The sequence below is a fragment of the Miscanthus floridulus genome, chromosome 8 (genome assembly GCF_019320115.1).
Source record: "Miscanthus floridulus cultivar M001 chromosome 8, ASM1932011v1, whole genome shotgun sequence".
Lineage (NCBI taxonomy): Eukaryota > Viridiplantae > Streptophyta > Magnoliopsida > Poales > Poaceae > Miscanthus > Miscanthus floridulus.
Window position 1 is genome coordinate 126,063,339 of NC_089587.1, and position 27,233 is coordinate 126,090,571.

Sequence of the window (27,233 nt, forward strand, 5' to 3'; positions counted from 1 at the left end):
AAATTAGACAAATTTAACTCTGGACAAAACTACAATGGGAGGTGCTAGCGCGCGGGCATCCGGACAGGCGCACCAGCAGCCTGCCCTATCTGCCTCGATTCGAGGCAGTTCGCCCACCCCGTAGTCGCACCCCGCCCCCGTCGTGCCCCGACCGTGGCCCTGAGCGCCCCCCCCCTCCGCAGGACACCGGCGCGCCGCACACCTTGACCTCCAACTCGCTACGCCCCATTCCCCGGTGCTCATGCCATGCTACCATCACTCTCCGCGCCCATAACTCTCCAAACAACATGAAAGATGTATAAATGAAACACTTGAATGCAACATACGTATGCAACAGATGAAACATCTGGAACATACACTTGCAATATATGTGTGAAACATATGCAATATCCATATAAAACACTTGCAACTTGTGACAAGAAAACACTTATTGCAACATGATATTCAAACAACTAAAACATTTGGAATATATTGTTGCAACATATGTGTAAAAAATATGCAACATCCAGATCAGAATGTTTGCCTCTGAAACACTTCCAACATGCCTCTGAAGCACTTTCAACATATACAACATGTGCAATATTCCCGATCTACTTTTGCGGCATTCATATGAAACAATTGCAACATACCCCTGAAATATCTGAAACACTTGAAACATATGTTTGCAACATGCGTTTTCATCGCAACATCTTCTTGCAGAGGTCGCGCATTGCAGCGGCCACGACATTCTGGTGGGGAACAGCGGTGGCAGCAGCACCACGGTAGCACCCCAGTAGCACCTCGACGCATGGAGGACGGGCCGGGCCAGCGAGTGGAGCGGTAGCGGGGATGGAGCGCGACGCTAGAGGAGCTACGCAGCGCGAGATGGGGTGCGCGGCAGGGAAAGATGGCAGCAACGAGCGCACGACGCAGCAGCAAGCGATGGAGAGATATTTTAGAGAGATGGAGAGACAATTAAAATCTGACGGCACCCGTAATACTAACGTCTCCGGCAACCCGTTGTACACGTCCACCAAAGTAGACCATTCTCCAGGCATGATGTTTGGTTGTCCATCACATATCCATTAACCAACCTTTGATACTTTCATTGGACGTCGCAAGTCGCCACAGCATTATTACGCTTGATCCAGTCGAATCAATCCTCCACTTGCTAGTAGTAAAACAGAGCAGCACCTAGCAGAAGCAGAGGCGGCTGCTCAAGTACAAGTAGCCAGGGGATCAGCTTCAACTGTTCATGGCTTCGGCGACGGTGCACCAGCTCGTGGTGCTCCTGCTCGGTCTGGCCTTGCCGGCCGCCATGTCCGCGTGCACCAGTGAGGTCTTCCCATCAGGGAAGACCTACGTGACGTGCCAGGACCTCCTACAGCTCGGCGCGGCGCTGCACTGGACCTACTACGACGACGCGTCCAGGCCGTCGCTGTCGCTGGCGTTCGTGGCCGTGCCGGCAGCGCCCGGCGGGTGGGTGGCCTGGGGCATCAACCCCACTGGCGACAACGGCATGGTGGGCACGCAGGCGCTGCTGGCGTTCGTCGCTGGCGGCGCCTCCTCGTCCGCGTCCACGCCCACCGTCAGAACCTACAACATCACCAGCTACTACGCGGTCGGCGCCGCCTCGACGCCCATCGCGTTCCCCGCCGACGGCCTCGCCGCCGACGTGGGCAGCGGCGGGAGGATCCGGCTGTACGCCACGCTGCAGCTGGGCAAGGGGATGGAGGTGGTGAACCAGGTGTGGCAGGTCGGGTCCTCCGTCACCAGAGGAGCGCCCAATGTGCACGCCATGGCCCCCGAAAACCTGGCTGCCATGGGCGAGCTCGTCCTCACTGTCGGGGCTGCCGCAAGCCCTCCAGCTCACGCCGGCGGCCCGTCCAGCGACAGGTCGTCTTCTTGGCCGCCGTCAGGCAGGCAGATCCCACGGGCGGCAGGCACGCACAGGGTCTCCCCGACGGCACACGTTGTACTGGCATTGCTGGGTTTCTGGGCGATGGTAGGATAGCTGCTGATGTACCACATCATTCATTTTATTTTTGTGTGTCATTATGGTTTGTATTCTACTCTACCTTGCCATCCTTCCTTGATGCAATAAAGATAAATACAATCTCAGTCTCAAAAAATAATGTAATAGGTCTAGTTAAAATTAAACTATTTTAAACTTAATAACTAAATTTATGAAAATGTTACTAACATGTCTGACTCTAAATAAACATAATATAAAATATATTTTATTTATTTAGTACGATAAATGTCAGTATTTTTTATATAACCTTAGTAAAAACTTTAATTTTTTTATTTAACATTACTCTAGAACTATATTCTTCTCTCAACGGGGTAGTAAAACAAATTGAATGGACAAAACCGTATTGCATGTTTTTGGATAAAAATTGTTTAAAGCTCGTCTCAATAGGGTTTACAAACATGTTCCATTCTTATTTAATATTGTGACACGTCATAAGCTGGCAGGTTAAATGTGAAGAGAGATAGAGAGAGTTTTATTTCATTGTAACTGTGTCATAAAACTTCCTATTGAGACTGACACTCGCCGAGTTCCTGGGCAACAATTTTACTTTAGCTTTACACCATTTTCGAAGATGCGAATGTTAAACCTTCGGTGCTCTAGGCATTCCGCAATGAAGTTTTGAGGTCGCTATTTTTTTACATCGATTTACACCCTTTATTTTTTATGTTCTCAAAGACTCGTTCAGTTAATCCCCTTAATTCCTTTGAATCGTTTTCAATTCCCATCAAATCGATTAAGGCGTGAATCACTGAATGATTGTCAACTCTGTGGTGTCACTCGATGCGCTGCCCAAAAGGAAAAAAGACTCGCAAAATAGAGGTCCTTACCAATGGAGTGTTCTTCAATCGTTCCATAAAAAAATAGCACTGAAGGAGAGAAAGAGCAGCAACGGTCATAAGTGTTGGAATATAAGTGAATTGCCACCTCTCCCCATCAGCTTTAGCTTTTGGATTGAACTGTTAGGTGCATGCAACTTAATATGATGTTAGAGGTCTCGAGTTCGAATCCTGGTTAGCACAATTAAATAAAATAATTACTGCTCGCTCCTATTCCACGTTTGAGGTCTGAGGGAGCCTCCACGTGAGGGGGAGTGTTGGAATATAAGTGAATTGCCCACCTCTCCTATAAGCTTAAGCTTTTGGGTTGAAGTGGTAGTTGCATGCAACTTAATAATACATATTTCTTCATCATGGTGGCTGTGCTCTCTAAAGCTTGGACGGATGCAGCAGCAAATGGTTCAGGGATAGTGGCATGATTCGTCGATGGCACACCACACCGGTCTCTACCATGACAAGTTGGTGACCACGACCACCACGGAGACACTTAGGCGGTCAATCTGGCCTGGGTGCAGCCGTGGAGGAGGACCAGTTCATGCTTAGTGCAATTGTTTGTCCCTTTCGAGGGATCGAGGTGCTTGGACAAAGCCTTGACCTATTCCTCTCCACTTCTTACGGGAGCCATGGACTATCTAAAAGATCTCTTTCTTTTCTGAATATATAAGGTTGTGTTTGGTTTGAAGATAGCTAGTGATGAGATGACCCTATCTCTGATTTCTCAAATGAGATGATCTCATTTCTTATTTAGTTGTGTAGATAGGACGATCCTTATTGTGTACAGCTAGGAGAACTTTGCCATAAACATCAAGTAGAAGTGGTATGTCTATAAGAAACAATCAAACAATCTTTCAAGCCAAGAGAGCTAAGTAATCTAGTTAGAGGGGAAGACATGGATTGGAGGTGGATTGCTCCTAGGGGGAGATCTGGTGGTTTGCTGTTAGGGTTAACAAGGATTCTTTGGAGGTGCTGTATTACAAGGAGGGTAGTTATTTCCAAAGGTTTAGTCTGAAATCTATTGATTCTAGATTTAAGTGGGATATTTTAAATGTTTATGGCCCTGTACAGTTGGAGCTCAAGACTGACTTTTTGAAGGAGCTTATGGAGGAAATTTGATTTCAGCAAAACCCTGTAATTGTAGGTGGGGATTTCAACTTGGTAAGAGATATGGCAGAGAAATCTAATGGGGTCATTAATAGAAATTTGGTTCATATTTTTAATCAATTTGTGAATGATACTAGTTTGAGAGAACTTCACAGGCATGGTGGTAGTTATACTTGGACAAATAAGCAAGAGAATCCAATTATGGCAGTTCTGGACAGAGTTTTTGTTTCTGCACATTTGGACTCTCAATTTCCATTAGCTACAGTGTAGACCTTGACCAGATTAGGTTCTGATCATAACCCTCTATCAGTCCAAACTGAAAGTGATAGTAGAGTGTGATCATTAGTTTTTAGATTTGAGTTAGCTTGGTTGTTACAGGAAGGTTTCAGGGAGTGGGTGGTAGACAAATGGCCTCAAAGGAATAAACAGTATATTTTAGATCATTTGAAGATTTTGGCCTCAAGTCTTAGGAGAAGTTTGAAAGGATGGAGCTGAAATTGGGGGAGTGATCAGAGGAAACTAAAACAAAAACTGTTGACATGTATTGAGGAGTGGGATAAGCTAGCAGAAAGCAGAGGCTTGAACAGTCAGGAATGGCTGGGCAGATATGAGAAGGAGAATGAACTAGTAGCTATTTATGAGGCTAAGGAATTAATGTGGCAAAGAAGAGGAGAAAGAGAATTGGCTGCTGCAAGGTGACAGGGGGTATTTTCATGGGGGTGGCAAATGGCAGAAAGAGAAAATGTTTAATAAAGAGTTTGGTTGATGGGGATAGATTGATTGAGGAGAAAGAGGACCTGAAGAAATACATAACTGATTTATATAAGGGATTGTTTGGAAGTGAAAGAGATCCCAGAATCAAACTAGGGGAAGATTTCTGGAGATTTGAAGGAAGAGTGGAGGCATTAGACAATCAAGCTTTAATTAAACCTTTTTCTATGGAGGAGTTAGAAAAATGTTGTCAAGGAGATGAAGGCTAACTCTGCACCTGGGCCTGATGGTTTCTCCACTCTGTTTTTCAAATCTTTTTGGGGGTTTGGTAAAGGATAATATCTTTGAGATGCTTCAAATGCTGCACTAGAACAAGTTGGACATTGCTAGGCTCAACTATGGGGTGCTAGTACTAATTCCTAAGATCAAGGGGGCTAACCAAATTAAACAGTTTAGACCAATTTGCTTGCTTAATGTGATTTATAAGATTATCACTAAAGTTCTTACTTTGAGGCTAAACAATGTGGCTAGTAAAGTAATTAGTGAAGCTCAAACAGCTTTTATCCCTGGGAGGTTCATCTTGGATGGTGTGTTGATTGTTCATGAGGTCCTACATGAGTTGAGGGTGAAGAAGAAATAAGGAATTGTACTAAAACTTGACTTTGAGAAGGCATACGACAAGGTGAACCGGAGCTTCCTGAGGGATGTTTTGTTGAGGAAAAATTTCAGTGAAAAGTGGATTGATTTGGTGATCAGCGCTGTGCAAGAGGGTAAAGTGGCTGTGAACTTAAATGGTGAAGTTGGCTCTTATTCTAGGAGCTACAAGGGGCTTAGGCAGGGAGATCCCCAGTCAAGAGGGGTCATACATGGAGTGGTACCTAGTTATTTGACGGTGGTTTGACACATTTGCAATACACAGATGATACTATACTTTTCTTACAAAATTCCAAGAAGGATATCATAAATCTTAAGTTCATATTATTCTGCTACGAAGAGATGTCTGGAATGAGGATTAATTACTCTAAGAGTGAAGTTTTTAATGTTGCCTTATCAGAGGAAGCTGGACAAGAGGTGGCAGATGCTTTCAATTGTAAACTATGCAAGTTCCCTATGAAGTATCTAGGGCCTTCCTATTAGTGACAGTAGACTCTCCATGGCTGAATTGAGTGATGCTGCTAAGAAAATGGAGAAAAGGTTGCAGACCAGGAAGTTGGGTGAGGGATAGTCTGGGCTGGCCTAAAATCCCAATATCCATTATTTCTTATCAAGATTTGGGAAGAGAGGGGGTGATAACTTTAGTAGTGGAATTCTAGGAATGACCTAGTTTCCTCAAATATTATTGATAAATCCCCTAAACAAGTTGCTTATAGAGCTTACGGTTTCTTAAAATAGTGGATCAGGTTAACGAAGGTGGAGGACCGCAGCAAGATGGAGGTAGCGCTGGGAAAACTGGAGGAGGGGCTGTCAGCCTAGTGACTTATGTTTTTTGATGAAGATGAAGACCCCGAAGATGTTCATTTCCTTTTCTATTATGGGTCATCTAGCTTTTGTAAATGCACCTCTGTTTGGTCAGTGTTTTTTTAATCTTTTGCATTAGGTGTGCGTGGTGGTTTGCTGTGTCGTTGATAATGTTAGCTTGGGTCTAGGCATTCTCTTGTAAAGCTGGTAGTCCCAGCAGTTACTCTGTTAAAGCTTTCAATAGAAGCTAGGCCAATGTGCCTTCGGTCTAAAAGATAGGACGATCCTTATTGTGTATTTGGTTTAGGGACATAAAAAAATGGGATAAGGAGGGTGACACCTGCCGGCCTCTCACATTTCTTTCCCTTTCTTCAACCTCTGTCCAAACAACGACCGCACCCTACCTCCGACCGAGCTCGCTCATAGCAGTTCCTCAACCTTTGGATTGCTCTTCCTCCCCGCACCTCTTCCTCCTCTCCTCCACCAACGAGCTCAGCCATGAGGGATGCACTAGTAAATCTGCTTTCTTTTATAGGAACGAGCTCATCGTGCATATGATGAAAATATATTCTAGGTGGGATGACTCTGCCCTTCATGTCTCTAAACAAAACACGCACAAAGTGCATGCGCTCCATCTCATCTCACCTCATCTCCAAACCACCACACTATACCTAAGACCATGTCCAACAATTTGGTAGACATGATCTCCATATATATGAGGAAAAACCTCTTCAGTCCACGGGTGTGGTAGAACCTCCTAAGTTATAGGACCCACATGCACTTGTCACTGTCCAATGACCTTTGATGACTATGCATATGTTTCTGGTAACTTAAGAAGTCTGTCGGGTGTCCTCGGGGAACCCCGAATCATCCACGATTTCTAAGCAGGATCACATTACAGAGTCATTGCAGTATTACAATATTTATTCAAATATATACATCAAAGTAAAATAGCAGAAGTCTTATGGTAACTTAGTTTACAAACCAGTTGTTTCAAACCTTACAAACTGAGTACGATTATTATTACAAACCATAGTAGTAGTGGAGTGGCATAATTAACATAAACATAACACACAAAATAAGCATCCTGCCCAAGGATCACACATTCACTTATCGTCATCGACAGGAACAACAGTCATGCAGCAAGGTCCAAAACAGACCTGCTCATGAGGCTCACCTGCAATAAGGGTCAATAAACCATGAGTACCAAAGTACTCAATAAGACTTAACCGAAATAAAAACTGAGAAGACTCAGGAATGCAGGCTCATGGGATTCAAGGTATGGCTTTAGCAATAATGAAAGTTCTTTTTGCGTAAAAGCTCTTTAACAAAATTCTTTATATCAACATTTTTATCTTCAAAAAGATCATATACAAAGCTGACATGATCCGTAATGAGATCATGAAACTTCATATCCCACACTTTCTTAAACCTTACTCAAGTTCCAGTTATTAACTACGATGATGAACAGTGAGTTGAGTCTCCATAACCGATGAGCAACGACGATTCAAACCGATTATAAACCCAGCTAGGGATTCTAGACCACACGACATATGCAGGTCCCCGACCTACATATACCAACCTACCCTCGGATCCTCTAAAACAAGAATGGGTCCGCGCCACCCGAGAATACAGTACTCCACCAATCCAACCCATTGCCACGTGGGTACACGCTATTCCCGCCATCTCTCCACTCCCAATGAGCGAGTAGCCATTCTCGTAATAGAATAGCCGAGTTAAGGCTTACCAAAGTATGTGTTTAGTACTACAAAGTCTCACCTCATGTAATTCAACAATGGATGGACCTTAATTGACACAGGCAGAAAGAAGCCGCTCATAAGACCTCCATGTCTTGTGGCTCTCACACCGAGTATGCCCGGTCTAGATTTATTACTTTCCATGCTCATATCTCATGATAACATAAGTAACCAAAGATCCATTTAAAACTCTCAGGTGACAGGTAATCACCCGGCTAAGCAGGACTAAGCATAACTAGTCATTTACGAATTAAAACTGGTAACAAGGTAGATATGGAAAAACAAGGTTAGTAATGCACCAATTAGGTTTCCACTTGACTCCTAATCACTTAATGCAGTATATAAAAGCAAAAGCGATAAAATTTGTAAAACACAAGGTAGCGTTAAATGCATCCAGGGCTTGCCTTCGTTGACGGAAAAGTTAGGTTCCTACGACGTTCCACAATTATCTGATCTGACCTCAACAGACGGATTAACCTCCTCCGCAACTTGATTAACTACCACGTGTTCACCTTTGCTCACTACACGTAGTAACAATACCATGTTTAACATGATGCGGAATACGAAACATGATGCTTGATGATGGATGCAAAACTAACAATTCGAATACAACTTTCCTTCGCGGTACAGTTGCAAGTTAAACTAACTAAACCTTTTTCGTAACACATACTCCAATTGCCAAGGATCATTACCAACTAATGACCCAAGGTCATCACTCAATCCAAAATTTCAAGCAAAACCTAAATCATTAAAGGTTACTATTTGCTTTTATGAATTAATTATTTAATTCAAAATTATGAAATAAATCAACTTAGTTCCAATTGAGCTCAAAATTTTTGTAAAGGTTCATCACATGATAAGTAAGTGGCAAAACAAATTTCATAATTTTTGGATAATTAATTAAGCCTAGAAAAATCATGGAAACCCAATTATTAATTAATTGAGCAATTTTCATCACATTCAAAAAGTACTGAAAAACAACATTTCATATTTTTCATAAATAATATACATCACAGAGAGGTCACACAAAATTTTTCATAATTTTTAGAACTCTAAATAATTCTACACAAAAATAACAAAAACTATCACTATTCATTCAAATCTACAAAATAGAAAAATCCATTTTGAACACTGAGTCACTGACAACCGACCCCACATATCATCTTCAACCTTCGGCTGCTGACCACTGGCAACGACACGCTGACCAGCGATAACCCTGCCGCCGATGAGGTCTCCGGCCAAGGCTGAAGGTACCAACACACTCCCCACACCACCCCGCATCGATTGAATGCACTAGCTTAAGCAATTACAGCGAGGATCGAGCTTGACGCCGTCCATGGCAGGACACGGTGGTGCGGCTGCGCTACGCCGGCGATAAGGAGACCAGTAGTAGTTAAACAAAGGGTCTAGGAAGCACCAGTAGCTCACCCCGAACACGTTGGAGTCAAAGACCGAGCCGAAGGAGCAACAGCAAGGTGGTTTGACGGTCTGAGCAAACACGGCGGAGCAAAGTGTCGTCGGTGGCGGTGTTCCAGCGACTGCAGTGGACAAAACGATCAAGCAACAAGGTATTAAGCACCACGGCATCGAGACAGCTGAAACAAGGCTTTGCAAGGTCAGAGGCAGACCGTAGCACGCTGGCCACGGCGATGCGCTTGCGATGGTGAGGTTGTCGGCCGCGAGGAAGAAAGGTGTGCACAGCGGGTTCCCGGCGGAATCAGGCGACCAAAGTTGGTTGGCTAGGTTCGCAAGGAGGAGACGGAGCTGGGACTGGCTTGGCTGTGATGGTGGAGGCACTACAGCGACGACGTGGGCTCGCCGGAGTTGAGCGGTGGCGACAGGAAAAGCAGAGGAATAGAAAGGAGACGAACGGCGACGGCTCCAGGGCTTTATAGGGCGGCAAAGGCGCAAGGAGGCGACACGCAGTGGCCTGCTCATGCCAGCGTGAAGCCGAGGGCGGCCAGAGGCGTGACTGGAAGCCAGGAGAAGGACGCTGGCGGTGTGGCTTAAGCGGGAGCACTGTTCACCATATTTACAGAATTGCCATTCGTCTAAATTTCCAAATTACTCCCAAATTTGTATAACAACTCAAAAATCTCCAAAAATAAAAGTTTCTCAAAATTCAAAGTTCTACAACTTTTCTTTTATAACCACCCCCTAATTCGATCTACATTTTGAAATGCAAATTTGAATTCAAATAGGGGACATTTAAAGAATTTCGCCTTTTCAAATTACTTTAAATTTTTCATAACAACTTTGAAAACTCCAAAAACAAACTTTATATAACTTGACAAGCTCTACACTTTTGCTTTTAGGCTCAACCCCAAAATATGCTTAGATTTTGAAATGAGTTTTCAGGGTAGGATTTAAATACTGAAAATCAGGGTTTTTCTTGAAAATTCAAATCCAAACAAAATTTTGAACTTGATTCAAACAATACAATTCAACACATACCACATAAAGGTAAACTTGTTTTAGTGTACGCATATCAAAATTTTCACTAATACATGAATTATGCGCTATGCATATGATGACATGGCATATTTTAGTATTTAAACACCTGAGGTGTTACAACGGGACAAAGAAGCCTTAATTCATAATCATAATCTCCATACGAGGAACAACGTGATTCAGAAACATGTTTTACACATGTTGTTTTGATTATCCCACTACCACATGAATTTCGAGGAATTGCACATTTAATAATGTCCCAAATTTCTATACTCCATATGTCATCTACTACAATATAAGGAAGTGCTTGCACATGATTTATTCAAAGTTGTTAGTAAGATGTAGAATCTTCCAAAGTAAACAGCCAAACAAAAAAAATTGTTATTCACAACCATCACTTTTCCCTAGGCAACTGATACTAACACAAAAGCTTACTTTTGATGAATGTGTAGTTAATTTTGTATATTAGATTTCTAAATATTGTTAACCTTTCGGCCAATAAACCCCCTTGCTCTAAGCACCAAGTACATAAACATACATTCTTAATCTAATAATAAATAATTATCTATAACCAGTGAATGGTTTCTTGTCTACCAATATATTCTCAAATACTAAATCCTTCAAAACTAATTTTGAAATAATACAAGTGTTCCAAGAGCTCTTCTCTCATGTGTATCATTGCATACCCCATGGAGCAACATCTTCTATTTTACTATTACTAATTCAAGGCAATTTTTTGGGCCACTACCTTAATCTTCACAAGAGACAAAAAGAGATACATCTAGAAATTCTCACAAAAAATAGAAAGAACTTGCTATGAGCTCAGGAAACTTGTCATTACCATAAATTTAATTCAATCTATGCCATTACAATTTCATGATATTCTAGTCGTGCCATTACAATGTCATGGGTTTTTGAGACATGCATTCCTTACCCTTTGTTTTTTGTCCTCAAAAAGTTAGACCAAAATACCCCTACCTCCCCCTCTCCGTCTTCCCTTCTTCATCAAAGGAATGGTGCTCCATTCATCCTTCCCAAACCCTGGACCTCCCCTTCATAGATGACATGGACATCGTCATTGAGGACCTAGCCACAGCATGGTTTGTCATTACTGTCATCGACGGGTTTGCCCCTATGGGACGTTAGATCCACCATCAGTGTCTACAATGCACTGGCCCATCAATGTTTTGATTTTGACTCGATTCGTCCCATGTGTTTTGTTCTAGTGAAATTAGTCTCACATTGGTTATCTAAATAGGTTGGGGATACTACGTAATTTTTGTAGTTCCAAACATAGCACATCCAGTCTTTTTTACACAAACGGAGGACAGAAATATTTTAGTTACATGGACGGTGATGAACTTGGAGAACCAAACATCTCCACGGATGCATTCAAAGTCAAAAGAGGGCCTCATGAACACCACTCCAATTGGCTATTTGAGGTTGCTACAACTCAAGGAAAGGTATCATACATGTATTTGGAGTTCTCTGTCGCCCAAGTGAAGATATGCAATATCAAGACAATTAGAACAAGATTAAGGAATTATTGGTAGTTTAAGCCTAGCGTGAATCATGATAGATTATAATCTTAGAGCTGGGATAGGTGAGCAATAAACACTTGTTATATTTGGTGTTTGCTAGCACCGAGATGGTCCAACGTTGTTGTATTGCAAGACCCTCCAATCAGGTTTGTATTTTGAACGGGAAATACATCAGGGGATACTCCTACCGTAGGATTTTATTAAAAACAAAAACACTGTACAAAAGGAAGTGCGATTACAAAGAACCAAGCAGACGGAGGGCTGAGGTAGCACAACAGGGAGGAAACAGCAGGCCAAAAAGCCAAGAGGGCCTAAGAAAGAAGATCTAAACAAAGGAAAAAAGTTGCACGTTTGTCATTCCTTGTCCTAGAAGCTTGAAGTTTGGCCTCTTCACGGAAGAGGTTTTTCCAAGACGAGAAAGAATGCCGGCCTCTAACAAATCTGAAGTTATTTTTGTGGATCATCTATGAACAATTATAAACAGGAGTAACTTATGCCAAAACAGCTAGTACTCACATAATGAAGACAATGAGGTGACCCACCAACATGCGGGGAGGTTTAACAGCAAGTTCACCAAAACCTTCAAAAAGATACAATTAACTCCATGTCATCCTCGGCATCACACACTACCAAAAAGACTGAACAGAACCTGAAAAATAGCATGCACTATGTTTCCATCCGAACAAACCAGAATGCAGAGATATGGGGGGAGTAGTGGTATGGTTGCATTATCATTACATTTTCACACTCAAGCATGTGGAAATACATTATTACATGGAGTGAGAATTATTGAGGATTGATACTAAAAGACATTCTCAGTATATTCAGTCATATCAATAGAACAATAGACTGTTCCTCTTATTTATCATTTTTGTAAGAAGCAACATAAAGTAAAATGTTAATAGCCACAAGATTACATGTACATAAATTTTTCATCATATCATAACTATCACAAGTTAGTGGCATACAGATTGAACCAGACAGTTTGTGATGATATTTCTAACAGTAACAAAACTAAAAAAGAAACATCTTTAGAACTACCAAAAAATACCAATTGTACACTCAGATCCAAAGCGAATGTTTTGCTATAGAATGCTATTTCTGGTTATTGATCTCTTCAAGGTAACATTGAAGCTATTTCACCATGAAAGAACTCTTGCAGCTGCAGCCCCCAACAGCACTAGGATTTGTTGAAACCTGCATATCGTAAAGGCAGGTATAAATCACAACAGAACTCAAGAATAAAGAAGTTCTCAAGTTGAGTTCAACAGCCAAGATAGTTGTGTAGCATGAAACTAACAAAAATAGCATGTATGTAAGTTCAAGGACCATTTGCCCAGTGGCCCAATACCCTAAACCCACTCCATAGACCATAGCCCATCCACTACCCAGAAAACAAAAACCATGTGAACATACCAAAACAGTTCAGGTTTTAAAGCAATGAGAAGTATAACTACATGAAACATGTGTGCTGGGGAAAGTGAAAGAGGCAAACATTAAAGCCTAAAAGATAAAACATCTCATTCATTTCAGAACTTCAACATGTTGACTTCAAGGCTAAAAAATAAGGCTCTGGCAATAGGTATTTAAAGTCTAATTCCAGAACTTTCGTCAACATCTCAACACAAACTATTTCAATGACACTATTTTCAAGTAGAAGCTACCTAGGACTGGGAAAACCACCATCACAATGAACCAAACCATACACTACAGCACGTAGCCATTTTTGTACAGAGGAAATAACTAAGTCTTCATCCTTTCAGCCTGTCTTAAACACAGACAGTCCCAAAAAAAGCGTGTGTATCTGTTGTATCGGTTGCAGTATGGTACACCTCTGTTGTGAACTGTTCATTTGGGGTCAAAACCACCACGACGACAGCCAGGTGGAGTCAGCTGCTAGGGGAGGGATTAGATTATAGATTTGAAACGCTTAAATTAAATTGAGCCTCCACTGCTTAATTTCAATGAGGATACAGAGCGTGTTTCTATAGAGCCCGCTGACACAATCCCAGTCTAACCCATACAATAATTTCACAGCTTAATTTAATCATCCTAACAAATCTGATCCATTGCCACATGTGTTGCCCATGCACCTCTTCCCTAGCTGGCTGGCTCATTGGCTCCATTGGCCTTTCTTGACGCCCATAACAGCCATGGATACATATTCATGGATAAGGCCTAGCTCAGAAATGGTTGCATTAGCCCCATGACCACTGTTGCCACAATTTTCTTATGTTGGATTTATTCAGAACTATAAACCTTAAGTATTTCTAGCTTACTCAATCGGAACCAATTTAAGCTAGCACAAAAAAAAAAAACCGCATATACTCTATAGGAGGCGAGAGTCCGATTGCTACCACAAAATTAATCCCAACTAAAACAGAAAACAAACTAGAATAGCCTACAGATTTGGAAAAATGCAGCGGAACGATCTACTAGTAGGTAGTAGGAGGGATGTACGTACCCGCACGCAACCCTCCGTCATGCGCACGGCCTGGGCCTCCGCCGGCGACTGCGAAGCCCTCTCGATGGCGGCGGTGGACGAGGAGGTGGATGAGAGCATGCGGTGGTTGGCGCGGATGCGGCCTCTGGCCAGTTCTGCGAGGCGGTGGAGCAGCGACCGCGATGACGACGACGCCATCGCCGCTGCCGACGCGGCGGAGGCAGCGGCGGGGTAAGCGGTGGCGCGATGAGAGACAAGGGGATCGGGTTCGGGTGTTCGGCTTTGGGTCGGATCGATCTGAGAGTATGAGCAGTGGGGCCCATATGATATGAGTCAGGGCCGTTCGAAACATGCCTTGCTTTTGCTTTGCTACGGTCGGTTTCCGTATCTGGTGGTGTGAGTGGTGACTGGTGAGGACAACTGGATTCCGGCAGCTCCACCACGGTTGTAGAACTCCAGAAGCAGTACGAAATGTATCATGGTTATAAAATGAGTAAAATGCACGGGAGACTATCTATAAAAGACTCTTTATATCTTTTTTAATATACAAGAATAGAAATTTAGTGAAAAAATAGCCTCTAACATCCTCTTCAATTGAATATCTAAATATAAATATCCACTATTCCAGATTTCTAGGTAGTTAAAGGTATAGAGCAAGGATGACTCTCTAGACTGCGCACAAGTTATAGAAAAGCTATCGGAGAATACAAAGATTTAGAAAACGACTTTTACTCAAATGACTTTCCAAATAATGATTTAAAGAGTAGATTTTAGAAAGGCTCTCGGAGATGCTCTCAGTGCACTAACTTGTTAGGTGGATGCACACAGATACATCATCTTTCCAATTGCTCATTTAAGTGTGTGTTTGGATGCGAGGATAAGTAGGGACGGGATGAGACGGACCCAGACTGTGTTTGGTTGGGAGGCTATCGGGAGCGAGGACATCCCACTTAGGTATATTTCCGTCAGACTCGGGCTCACCTTGCCCCCGAAAAAACGACGGACAGGGACGTCCCAAGTGGGACGAGCGCTATCAACGCGTGCATGAGGAGACCGTGGCCTAGGCACCAACGACGTCCGATGGAGGAGGAGAGGTAGGACTTAGGAGCGTCAGCCGGTGGAGAAGGGGAGGAAGGAGCACACGTGGCCGAGCTCACCTGCGCCTGCCTTCGGAGGTGCAGTGGAAGACAAGCATGACCGGCCTCGTGAGCTCCGGCGTCGCCTAGCCCTAGCGCACGACCGGCCCCGGTGCACTCCGTCTCCGCCCCCGACGTGTGCGGCCGAGCTCCGCCTGACACCGGCGCCCGCGCAGTCGGTCCACCCCCAGCCCTAGGGCATGCACGGCTGGCTCCGCACCCGGCCCCAGCGCACGTGTGGGCGGTTCCGCCCCTAGACCCAGCGCACGGTGGAGGAGGGGAGGAAGACGATGGGTGCACGACCAAGCGCTGTCGGAGGATGAAGCGCGTGTACAGTTGGGATAAGAAGAACGATGGGATAAGGAAGAGGAAGAAAAATAAAAAATTAAGAAGCATGAGAAGAGACTGGCACGTGGACTCTACCAGTCAGATAGCCGATCCCACTTTTGATGTCTCTTGACCAAACAGAAAACAGATCCGTCCTATCTTTCCTCAACCAAACAAAAAATGGAACCGTTCCGTCCCTCAAAACAAAGACATGATCATTCCACTCTACTTTGTCTCCCAACCAAACGCTAACTAAGTTCAGGAACTTGGCAAGTGGGTACAGTTACATACATGATATGTTTAATTGTCCATCTAAGTTAAAGAACTTGGCGGGTGGGTGAACAATAGGTCATTTTAAAATTTAGTCCTTCCACAAATATTGTATCAACTCGATGTAATGATTGTGAATTAATAAAATCCTTCATTTTGTCGAAAAAAATAAAAGCATGCTTTAGTGTTTAAGCAGTTTTGTGAGAATCAGATTTTAGCCATGTGCTTAAATAAATCTGTTGATTTCACATTTTAAGTTTTTAACCTATGTTTTCCTTGCTATATTTATTTTAGGAGGGGCTTGGTCCGTTAAAATATAATTAAAACAAGCAAAAGTTCAACATCGCAAGAAAGAGTTCAAGAAACAAAAAAAGATGAAAGCTAAAAGGCAGATTATAACAGATTTTGGATCCATAATAAGTAAAAAAAAGCCGGAAGGCTCATTTGCTCTCAACTTCAGCAAAGAGATTTGTTTATAGAGAAAAGCCCTGCAATCCTGAAGAGAAAGATGCACTCCTTTGAAGATTAGATCATTCCTTTCTGTCCAAATTATTCAGCACATTAGAATTATCATATTCATGAAGGACCATGTGAAGTTACATCAAGGGTCCAACAGCGAACTTCACCCCCTCAAGGAGACTGCATCGGCGGACAACTGAGTCCTCGGCGTCATATCATCCGCTGGGCCTCTTGGGAGTAGACCTCGAGGCCCTCACCCGATAGATCTGAATTGGTTTGGCCCCAAACCCCACTATGTCAGAGCGCTGCCAGATGTTCTACATGCTGGTGAATGTCCATCACCAGATCGCCGCCAGAGAGGTGCTATCGCCGTCTCAACGCTTCTGGTATGTTCTCCTAGATCTCCCATATGGGATACAGAACGTTGCAACATGGTATGTTCAGGGCAAACCGTGCCCCATTGGTCCGTTTGAAACAATATTAATCTCGTCACAAGATAGGGTCATGGCTTGCATTGAACATACTCTCAATCTCCATCATTGTAATCCCTGATTTGGGTACTCTTAACACGGAGAACACTACACTGCTAGATGTAGGGCTCAGAAGCCTAAACTAGGATAGATCATCGTGTCCCTCTTGTGTTGTTGAGTGCCTGAGCCACCTAGAGACCCACATATCAATTTTCGACGAGCAACCACGATGCTCACCATGGTTATATGAACCTACGACACCAGGCTTCTACTTCTGCCTGAAGAGGCTACCAAGCAGGCCCAGAGCCCACCACTTTCGAGGTCTTGGGGGAGTTCCTTGTCCTAACGTGTCAAGCCCCAGACATGACCCTACTGAGGTAGTGACAGACAACACCTCGTGGCTAGTGGAGCGAGATGACAGTGTAGTGCTTCTATGTATGTTAGGCTCTAGGCGCCTGACAGATTCTAGAGCTGGCTTCTGGCTTTGCCTAGGGCAAACATTCACTTTAAGCCAAGGCTAGGACGACTGCGGGAGCCTTGGCTTGGTCAGAGCTCTCCTAGGTTTGGGAATTCCCCATGCCTTGGCTAAGTCCCTGAGCTCCTAAGCAAGAGATGGCTCTTGAGACCTCGATCCATTCATGGCCTCCTGGGTCGCATTTGGAATGGTGATGATGGGCTTTCTTTGATCGTGGGCCTACCCCCCTTACCACATCACTAATCCATGGGAGAGGCAAGGAAGCACACACAAGAGGCTTCTCCACCCTTGATTTAAGTCAGTGACATCGAAGGGCCAAGGTGGAGCCTCCCTTGGATTGGTGGCCCACTTACAGCCACTGCCCCTAAATGAGAGGAAGCAGACCAATGGGTGTTCGAGGGTATGGAGGACCGATGATCCAGTCTGAGGTCTTCATCCCCATGAGTCAGCACCGCACCCAGATGATGATGACCGTTGTGAGGGATATTGGCTCACCCACCTTCCTATTTTACGTTCTGTGTATTAATAATGTAATCTGCATTTCAAATCTGTAGTATCTACAACAATAAATGAGCTAGGCGTTACACTATCTAGTTAGATCTTGAAAAGGAATCTTTGAGTTGTTCCTTACCAAACAACCTAGACAATTTCTAGCCTATGGTGGATACCAGCTAGCACCAGTTGGATAGGAAGATTAGTATAAATACCCATCGTTCAAGCAATCCTATGCTTTGATAGATCCAAAGCTAGAAGGTAAGCATAAGTAGATTGTAGCCAAACCATCAAAAAATGGGTGACAAACCTATGACTATGATATCGGATGAGGAAGCAAAGGAACCAACTAGTCTAGATGAGGAGGAGGATATTGAGGCATTAGTGGAGCCATCGGATTGGCTCCCTGATGGATGGATCATGGAGGTCTACCGCACTGAAGATGGCACCATTATTTGAGTATGTTTCTCAAACAATAGAAATAGTGCTTGTATATGATTCAACAAGTAATTGTGCCATATGAAATGTCACTTATAAACTAGATTTTCTTATTACTCAGATTTATGAATTTCCTTTGAACCTCTGAACTATTTTGCAAGCAGTACTATACTTCTCCCATATCAAATTACACATTCACCACGAAGTCGGAGGTATTGGAGTACCTTTTTTCTAGGACAGATGAGCGTATGCTAGAATCGAAGGAACGTGGTGCAGAAAACAAGCTTCAGGTGCATGACTACAATTTTTTATGTATGACCAACTTTTATTATATATGTGTTATTACAATTTTTTGTTTGTTCATTATGCTTGCATATTCAGAGACAACATGAATGGCTTCCAAAAGGGTGGGTGATGGAGGTAAGAGCCAGTGGGGAGAAGACAGACAAGAATGTACAAGATATATAGCCACGAGTTTAGTTAGTTGGTACCATTGCTATATTATATATATGTTGCTGGTTTTACTTTACTTTTAGGCTCTCATAGTAACTAGTAATTGCAATTAAACAAGTTATATCCTATTGTAATGTTCTTCTATTTGTATGCAAGTTCTTACATTGAAACAAGAAACTCGTAGATACGGAATTTCCCAATTAATAAACAAATACATTGAACATATTTGAATTATAGAAGAGGGTGGTATGGAATAGCTAGATTCTGAGTACATAATTGCACCTAGTGAGGAGCAAACTAGAGTGGAGGTAAGGAATATCACTGTATGAGATCATTGCAATTTTATATTCTTAAAATTAACTATTGTTTTTTATTTAGAAAATTAAAAATCTCTCAGTTATTTGTATGTTATGTATCACATCCTCAGTGAGGTGTACTTGTTCTCTGTTGATGAATACATCATGATACTTAGTGAAACTTATTTATTTTGTATAATCCATTGTCCATCTTTGATCCAAGAAAATTATTATAAATGAAGTTATATATATATATATTATGTTCATGTCTTATAAGTAATGGAATTAATTTTGAAATGGAGTTTCAACTACAAGCAATTTTATGTTACTAATGATTTTAGTATACACCGATGGCTACTATTGATAGTCTATATGGTTTCATTAGTAGTTTTATGTTCACTCAGTCACTGGCATGCGATTGCTATCAAAGAAAGATGTACTACTCTATATCAATGAAGCAAAGGTCTCTAGGGTGCGACACCCATGAACAATGTGACACAAGTTCTGAAGATAACGTGTGTCTCTTGCTAGAACCTCTTCAACTCAAATAACACATTACATCTTTTGAGTGTTTGATGTTTTTTCTATTTATTCTTTTGACATATTTGTAGATACCTGCAAAAGTGGACCTTTGGCCAAGTGGATTGCCTGAAGGTTGGGTAAAAGAACCAGTATATAGAAAAACAAATGAAGGATTGATCGGGAGAGATCTAGTAAGTAATATGGCTCTTGAGTCATGATGTTTTACCATTGAATAAATGAACATTGCTTGATTTAGGAATCATTATTTTGTCTTATCATGCAGTATTACACGGATCCTGCTAGTTCCTACACATTCCGCACACGGAAATCTGCATTATCCTTCCTAGAAACTGAAAGGTACCCAGGCGTGCATTTATTCAAAAGACAAGTGTTCATGATCTGTACTCTTTTGAAATATCAGTAGATCTGGTAATTGTTCTCTTTGTTTTCTATTTATCTTTTGAAAGATGCATGACATACTTTTTCCTAGTTGCTTGCATTTTGGACATATCATTATGAAATCAAAGGTAGTGAAATTTGTTTCCTTGCCACTTGGTTCATATAGAATTGTCTTTCTTAACTTCCAAATGGTTTTGTATCTGCATTTCTTTCTATCCCTAGTTTGTTTTACCATTACCATCAGCAATAAGTAACTAGGAAATAATTAGTGATGGGTTAACAATGTTATGGAAATCAAGTTTCACTTAATGATTTGTAGTGGTAATTTTATTTATGGCCTTGGTATTTTGGCAATTTGGGACAAGGATTTCTTATACTCCCTCCACCCAGAAAAAAATTACGTTCTCGACAAGTTTGTTTCCAAAGTCTCTAGTATTAAAATAATATTATTTTAAACTATTTAGTTTTCTTAAACATATATTGTAACCTTCTAGAACTTTAGGTATATTATAATAAAAACTCTAGTAGTCAATAGTATATATCGAAGAGCATATATATCATAGTGCACGAAATCAAATCTAATTACTATAAAGAGTAGCAGTGGAAAACTACAGAGGTAATTCTAGTATATAACTGACTAATTTTCTTTTCTTTGGCAGCATGAAAGTTTACGTAGTAGATTAATAGTAAATGGGAAGCCTTATCAGCAGCCTACAAGATCATCTCAGTCTAGTCGAGCACCGAAAATAAAACGGGATCGAACTATAGACCACTGTAAGTTACTACATTTGTTGTTATTATCATAAATCTTGTACAATTGTGTGCATACCTGCTTGATTTTTATTACTTTATTTATGTTCTAAAAATTTGCAGATACTTACATAACATCAAAGATAGTATGGGGTTGGTCATCAAAAGTTTATATTTTGTTTTTTTTTGCTACTTGAATTTTGCATTGTTGCTTCTAACGGTATTCTCATTTCTTTTTGTGCATTGGGAATGATGGTATATGTGCTATCACAAAATTTTATAAAAACACTCAGTGTTGTTTGCTAATTTTCTCTACAACAGTAGATAATGAAATATCATATCTTACATGGAAGCTTTAAATCTGATGTGCTTAGTTTGAGATAAAACAGGCAAGATTGTAGTTTGGTCTTGAATTATTTGTCTTGTATTGTGTCTTTTACTCAATTTGTAAGCACCCCAAGTAAGTAAGCTGAAGAGTTAACTTTACAAATAAAAGTTTCAAGAGTAGTGCTAGATAGATGATTAACCAGACCAAATGCCCATAATCCTTGGCATGCATAGCACAAAATACTAGTTGTAACACCCCAAAATTTTAGTCTTTTGAAATAAGAAAATTTGATTTAATTATGTTATTATGTGATCAGTGAAATATAGGAAAGAAATAATTTTTGTAAAAATAAAATCAAATATAAGGTTAGTAACATGTTGATGCATTCATGCTGCTGCACATTTGTTTTTGTAATGATTGACTTTGACTAGAATTTGAATTGAATTCAAATTCAACTTGAAAATGAGATTGGAAAATGTATTTGGAAAAAGAAAAGGAATTCTTTTTCCTCCCCTTCTTTTCTCCACTTTTGGCCCAGCTCTGTTTTTCTCCCCGAGCCGGCCCGCTCGTTTTCCCCTTTCTTTCCCTTGCTTTTGGGCCCACTCGGCTTCTCCCTCCCGCTGGCCCAACTCCTCCATGCCAGCCAGCCTCGCGCGGCCCAGCAGTGCATCGGCCTAGCTCCGTAGCAACCGCTGTCGCGCCTCCGCCCCGTGCCCAGCCACTGCCATCCCAGCCCCACCCGTCAGAGCCACCCCAACCTCCCGCTCGCCCCGCGCGCACCTGGCGCAACTGCCGCCGCGCCCACATCTTCGATCGTGGGAGCGCCCCTCCCCGCTCCCCGGCCTCGTTTAAAGGAGCCAAACCCCCGCGCGCACCCCTGCTGCCTATCCCCGCTCTCATTTCACACTCGCATGAGCCGTGGACGCCGAAAACCACCGCGCCGAGGATCGCTGGGATCCACCGTCCGCCCTCCGCGCGAACCACCATCTCCGAGCCACCATCGACCCCGTTTCTCCCCACTATGAGCTTCGTCGTACTCCCCTCTCTCCTCCTGTGCATTTTATTTCACGTTTTATGGCTTCTAGAGCCTTAGCCGCGTGCGCCCGGGTGCTCTCACCGCCGGCCATGGCCGCCACCTCGCCAGCCGCGCCCTCCGGCCGCCTTCTCGGCCTGGATGGGTTCGCGAGAACCCCCGCTACTCCCCGGTGCTCTCGGTTCTTCGAACCGTGGCCCGTAGGCCCCTAACCGCGCGCGCCGGTGACCTCCACACCGTCGGCCATGGAGCTTGCCACCGGTGTCACTGTTCCGGCCGTCATCTCCTTCTCTCTCATTTCCCTGATCCAATCTGAGCCGATTGTCCTTGATCCAACAGCTCTCAGTGGCTGATACCCCTTTGCGGGTAAAATTGCTTAAGAAACCCCCTATTTTCACCAAATTGAACCCGCAGTCCCTAGCATAGTTTCCAGAGTACGCTTTCTCGTTTTAAAAACATAAAGTACACTGTTTTAGTTCAAAATATGTTTTCAGTATTTACAGAAATGCCACTATATTTGTTTTGCTCATAAAAGCTTCGTTTTAGCTTCGAATTGATCCGTTCAAATTGCGTTAGCTTCGTAATTTCATAATCTACGTGTTAGTACCACTGTTAATCAATTTTGTAACTTTTAAATTTCATGGTTAGGTTTAATTAAATAAAGTGTTATAGGAAACCCTGTTTAATTCATAACTTTTGTGTTTTAGCTCTGATTTTCATGAACTTCGCGTTGACGTGATCGTAGCGAGACGTAGATTATTTTCATAAACATTTTTATCTTGTTTTCTATACTTGTTGGTGTACTATTCTAATTGTAGGATTGTTTGCTTTGCATGAATGTTCCTAGAATGTTGTATGTTGCCGTTTTGGTCGCGTTCAGACGGTGAGGAGAACGTTGGAGACCAAGAGTTCTTCGACTGACCAACAGGACCAGCTAAGAGTTTGTGAACCAAGGCAAGTATAGCATGGGCCCTACCTTGATGTCCTATTCACTTTAATCATTTACTCATGTGCATGTGTCTAATTTTGATAACCATAAGAACATTCTAGTCATTTGATGACTCGTTCCCTTGACTCCTATGGGTTAATTGCATATGGGTAGATTGCCAGTGCTCTAACTAAACATGATCTATACGATGGTTAATGGTTCTATGGAACTAAAAGTGCAACATGATTTATAACAACTGATCCATAGGGCGAAGGTGCAAATGACTTTTGATCATGTTGCTCCCGGCCCTCCATAAGGACTTATCTGTCGGCAAAAGCTGGGACTAACAGTGCAACCGTGAGAGTCATATGGCTCTGACTTTAGCTCAGTAATAGGACCTTTTCTAGCTTGTTAGAGGTTACCTTTATGGCACAAAAGGGGCTTACCACGTTGGGTATAGGACTGCCTCTATTCCTATGTGTATAGCCGCGATGGATATGTGCCATAGGAAAGGGGGGTTCCTACATCTGCCTACCGAGGAAACCTAGCGGCCCTAACTTGTTAGAGAAACCTATGAAATGGCTTCATAGTGTACCCTGCCTACTCACCTTGGTAGTGACATGGGAGTAATTAACCTAGGCATATGGGAATCACGACTCGTGGTGAATGTGCACCACCTCTGTATAGGGTTACAAACTATTATAACAGCCGTGCTCACAGTCACGAGCGGCCCAGAAAACTCACAGAATAATTGGTTACTCATTGTGGCTCATTTATGATGGTATACGATGATAGTATGATGCAAATGATTCAGATATCTGATTATGTGGGTACAAATGGGAGCTTAAGCATAGCTTGATAATAATTGGTAATAAAATCCTAACTTACTAAAAGTGCTAACTGCAGTAAACCAGTGTCGTCCTTTTTGAGCTACATAACCCCATATTATCTTGTTAAGTACGAGAAGTACTTACGCTTGTTTATTTTCTTTATTTGGATAAAAATCCCAGATGGGTAACAGATGATAATGGGTATGAGGAATTTCCTGAGGATTATTAGGCTTGTGGTCAACCAGTTGACCTTCCTTGTGATGGTGTTCCACGAGAGAGAGTTATCTTTTATTTTCCGCTATGATGTATAAGACTAAGTTATGTTATTATCGTGATGTTAGATACACTGTGATGATACTCTTTTATAATTTGTCAGCTTGTGTGTGTGATTGATCCCTGGGCAGACATGAGTTAGTGCATTCAATTTTATCCTTAAAATTGGGTGTGACACTAGTTAATATTGATATTCTAAGTTGGTCTATTGCTTGTGCAACACCAAGTTCATTTTCACCTCCTCTTAAATCTTCTCATGTGGAATTTCCTTTGAATCCATGTCAAACTAGGGCAGAAGGGATAGCCCTGGTTATTTAGTGAATACCTCTTTTAGTGATGAACTACATTCTCAAGGTACAAACTTGTGTGGTTGATTAGATGCATCCAACCTTCTTGATTGAAACACATGCCTCAATAGGAAGTTTTCTTACATATGGAACTAGGCAACGCGTATGTTCAATAACAAATTATACATGAGATTTGAATGGTACAAGTTAGTATACATGTATAGTTCCATTTAAACAAATATGATTATTTTATTATTGTTTAATATGTTGTGTTTTCCCTTCCATGCTCTAATACATAATTTATGGTTTTTATGCCAGTGAAAGATGGTGATACCTCACGTGGCACAGGTTCACCAAATGAGTCTGAAGAAGAAAAACATTATAAGCAAGAACGCTTCTGGAATAAAAAGCAACTACCTCATGGAACACTGTCAGTCGTCCATTAGGAAGGCCTCCACAATTCATGATTAAGGACGGGGATGGACAATCAGGATGTAGACTATAGAAACTTCTTGCACACTATATACCAATAAAATTTCACCAACACTTATGATGTTGTGATTTTTCGTTGTTATTTTTAGTGTATTGTCATTACCAAAATAATAATTAAATGCAAAACCAAAACTTGTATTAGCTCATGTGAGACTACATAATTTGTTATCATTAATGCTTCAAGTGCACTGAGTGCTAATAATTTTCTTGAATATACTCGAATTCATAACTTTGTGTTCAACATATTTCATAAGCAATATGATTATCAGACTTCTGCATGTGTGAAAGGTTCTAATGGCTAGAGGGGGTGAATAGCCTAAGAAAATTCTCTACAAAATACTAGAGCAAGGTGTTAGTCAAATAATAAGCGTAACTTTTTGCTCTAGCTCCAGTCAAGGTTGCAAGCCACCTATCCCAATAATTCTAGTATGTTATAATCTCTAGGCACAATGAAGAGGCTAAGTCACTACTCTCACCCTAGTGGAGCTAGCAAGAAACTAAAGCAACTAACTAAACAACTAGCAAGCTACTCGACTAGGCAAACTAGATAGCTACACTACACAAGTGAAACAAGTAAAGTAAGTACAAGAGTGTATGGAGAGTTTACCGTCCATGGCAAGAGACAATCAATCACAATATGAGCACCAAATGAATACCAAGAGAAGTCCAATGAGACAAGGGACACACGATTTTTCTCCTATGGTTCACGTGCTTGCCGGCACGCTAGTCCCTGTTGTGTCGACCACACACTTGGTGGTTCGATGGCTAATAGGTATTTCATAAACCTAGCCCAACAAATGGGCACCGCAAGAACCAACCTACAAGTGAGGGTAACTCAATGATGAGCAATTTACTAGAGTACCTTTTGGCTCTTCACCGGGAGAAGGTCAAGAACCCGCACAAATCACTAGGAGATGGCCACGAACAATCACCAACTCGTGCCAATGCTCCTCCGCTATTCTAAGCCATCTAGGTGGCGGCAACCACCAAGAGTAACAAGAGAAACCACAGCCAAAGCAACCACAAGTGCCACTAGATGCGTCAACGCAAAGCAAATGCACTTGGATGCTCTCCTAAACTCACTTGGATGATCAACTATTAAGAGAGATGAGTGGGAGTGGAGTATCTCAGCTCAAAGGGATGTCAAGTATGTCAAAGTGCCAAGTGAGACACCCCAAGGCTGGCCAATTCACTTAAATAGGCGCCCTCAATAAATAGAGTCGTTGGGCTCTCGAAGGAGTACCGGACGCACCGACCGAACTTGCAACTAGCGTCCGGTCCAGTAGAGGCTAGTCACACCTCCTAGCCAATCATAGATCACACCTCCTAGCCAATCACAGCAAGATCAGAAAGAAACAAAGAAAACCATACCGGGAGGTAAGCGGCATGACTCTGAAGCCAAGACCCGGCTGTCGATGGGCCCAGTAGGGTGAGGACCGCTCCTAGGTTATGACCCATGCCCCCTCACTTCAACCAGGGGTGGAGTCATCCCAACTGGCTCCTGCCCGGCCTGGGGGTCACCACGACCTTTGGCTTGGGATGCGCCGATCGAAGCAGTAGGCGGGGCATCCTCTCGCTGTCAGTCACACGCTGGCACCGGTCCTAGCAATGCATGGCTGCAAGCCTGCTCCTCTAACCACCTGGCTTGCTCGGTCGTGCCCATGATAGGCGGGGACAAGACCGGCGACACCACCGAGGGGCGCGGTTGATGTAGACAAGGCCCGATCTTCCGAAAGGTATGATAGCGTTGATTGGTGGAGACTCGATGTTCATGATCTATGCTTCGAACCAAGATTGATTTGAACCCCCACAACCGTTACACCACTGCTCCATTGGTTATCAACCACGCGAACACGATTGACCTCGCCGAGAAGGCTTTCCTGCAAGCGAATCGAGAACACAAGCAAGAACGGGATGAACACAATCTAAAATTGCAAATAAATATGAGGCTTATGAAAATAAGGAGTTCAAGTCTTTATTCAAAAGGACTAATCGCCACAGGTGAACAAGATCAAGAACTGGGGCCCTGGTTCATAGCAAACAGCCTTGGCGGCACAGTTGCAGCAAAACGATGTATGTTTCACAAGGAAATTATGAACTAAACAAAACCCAAACCCTAAGGAGAGTGATGACTGCTAATTATAGAGCCCTAGACGTCACCCCCTAGATGTTCCCCCTAATGGGCCCAAACACGATACATGGTCCAACAAACCAAAAGACGGTGCCGTAGCACCTTGGCAGATTCTGGACGCTGAATTATTTT

At 42.5% G+C, this 27,233-nt stretch overlaps 2 protein-coding genes and 1 pseudogene across 2 annotated transcripts; 2 read left to right on the top strand and 1 right to left on the bottom strand.

Annotated features, from left to right (window-relative positions):
• Positions 1-1,234: 1,234 nt before the first annotated feature.
• On the top strand, positions 1,235-2,044 carry LOC136473500 (auxin-induced in root cultures protein 12-like). The gene has a single exon (XM_066471136.1). The coding sequence runs from the start codon at positions 1,235-1,237 to the stop codon at positions 1,991-1,993; it is 759 nt and encodes a 252-aa protein (XP_066327233.1). The 3' UTR covers positions 1,994-2,044.
• A 9,945-nt stretch (positions 2,045-11,989) lies between these two features.
• Positions 11,990-14,658, bottom strand: LOC136473501 (uncharacterized). The gene is made up of 4 exons (XM_066471137.1): positions 14,334-14,658; positions 13,013-13,066; positions 12,386-12,449; positions 11,990-12,310 (listed from the first exon to the last, which is right to left on the bottom strand). Exons 1-4 carry the CDS (start codon positions 14,508-14,510, stop codon positions 12,195-12,197), a joined length of 411 nt encoding a protein of 136 aa, XP_066327234.1. The 5' UTR covers positions 14,511-14,658; the 3' UTR covers positions 11,990-12,194.
• Positions 14,659-18,238: 3,580 nt separating this feature from the next.
• On the top strand, positions 18,239-24,924 carry LOC136469872 (uncharacterized; annotated as a pseudogene).
• The last annotated feature ends 2,309 nt before the right edge of the window (positions 24,925-27,233 follow it).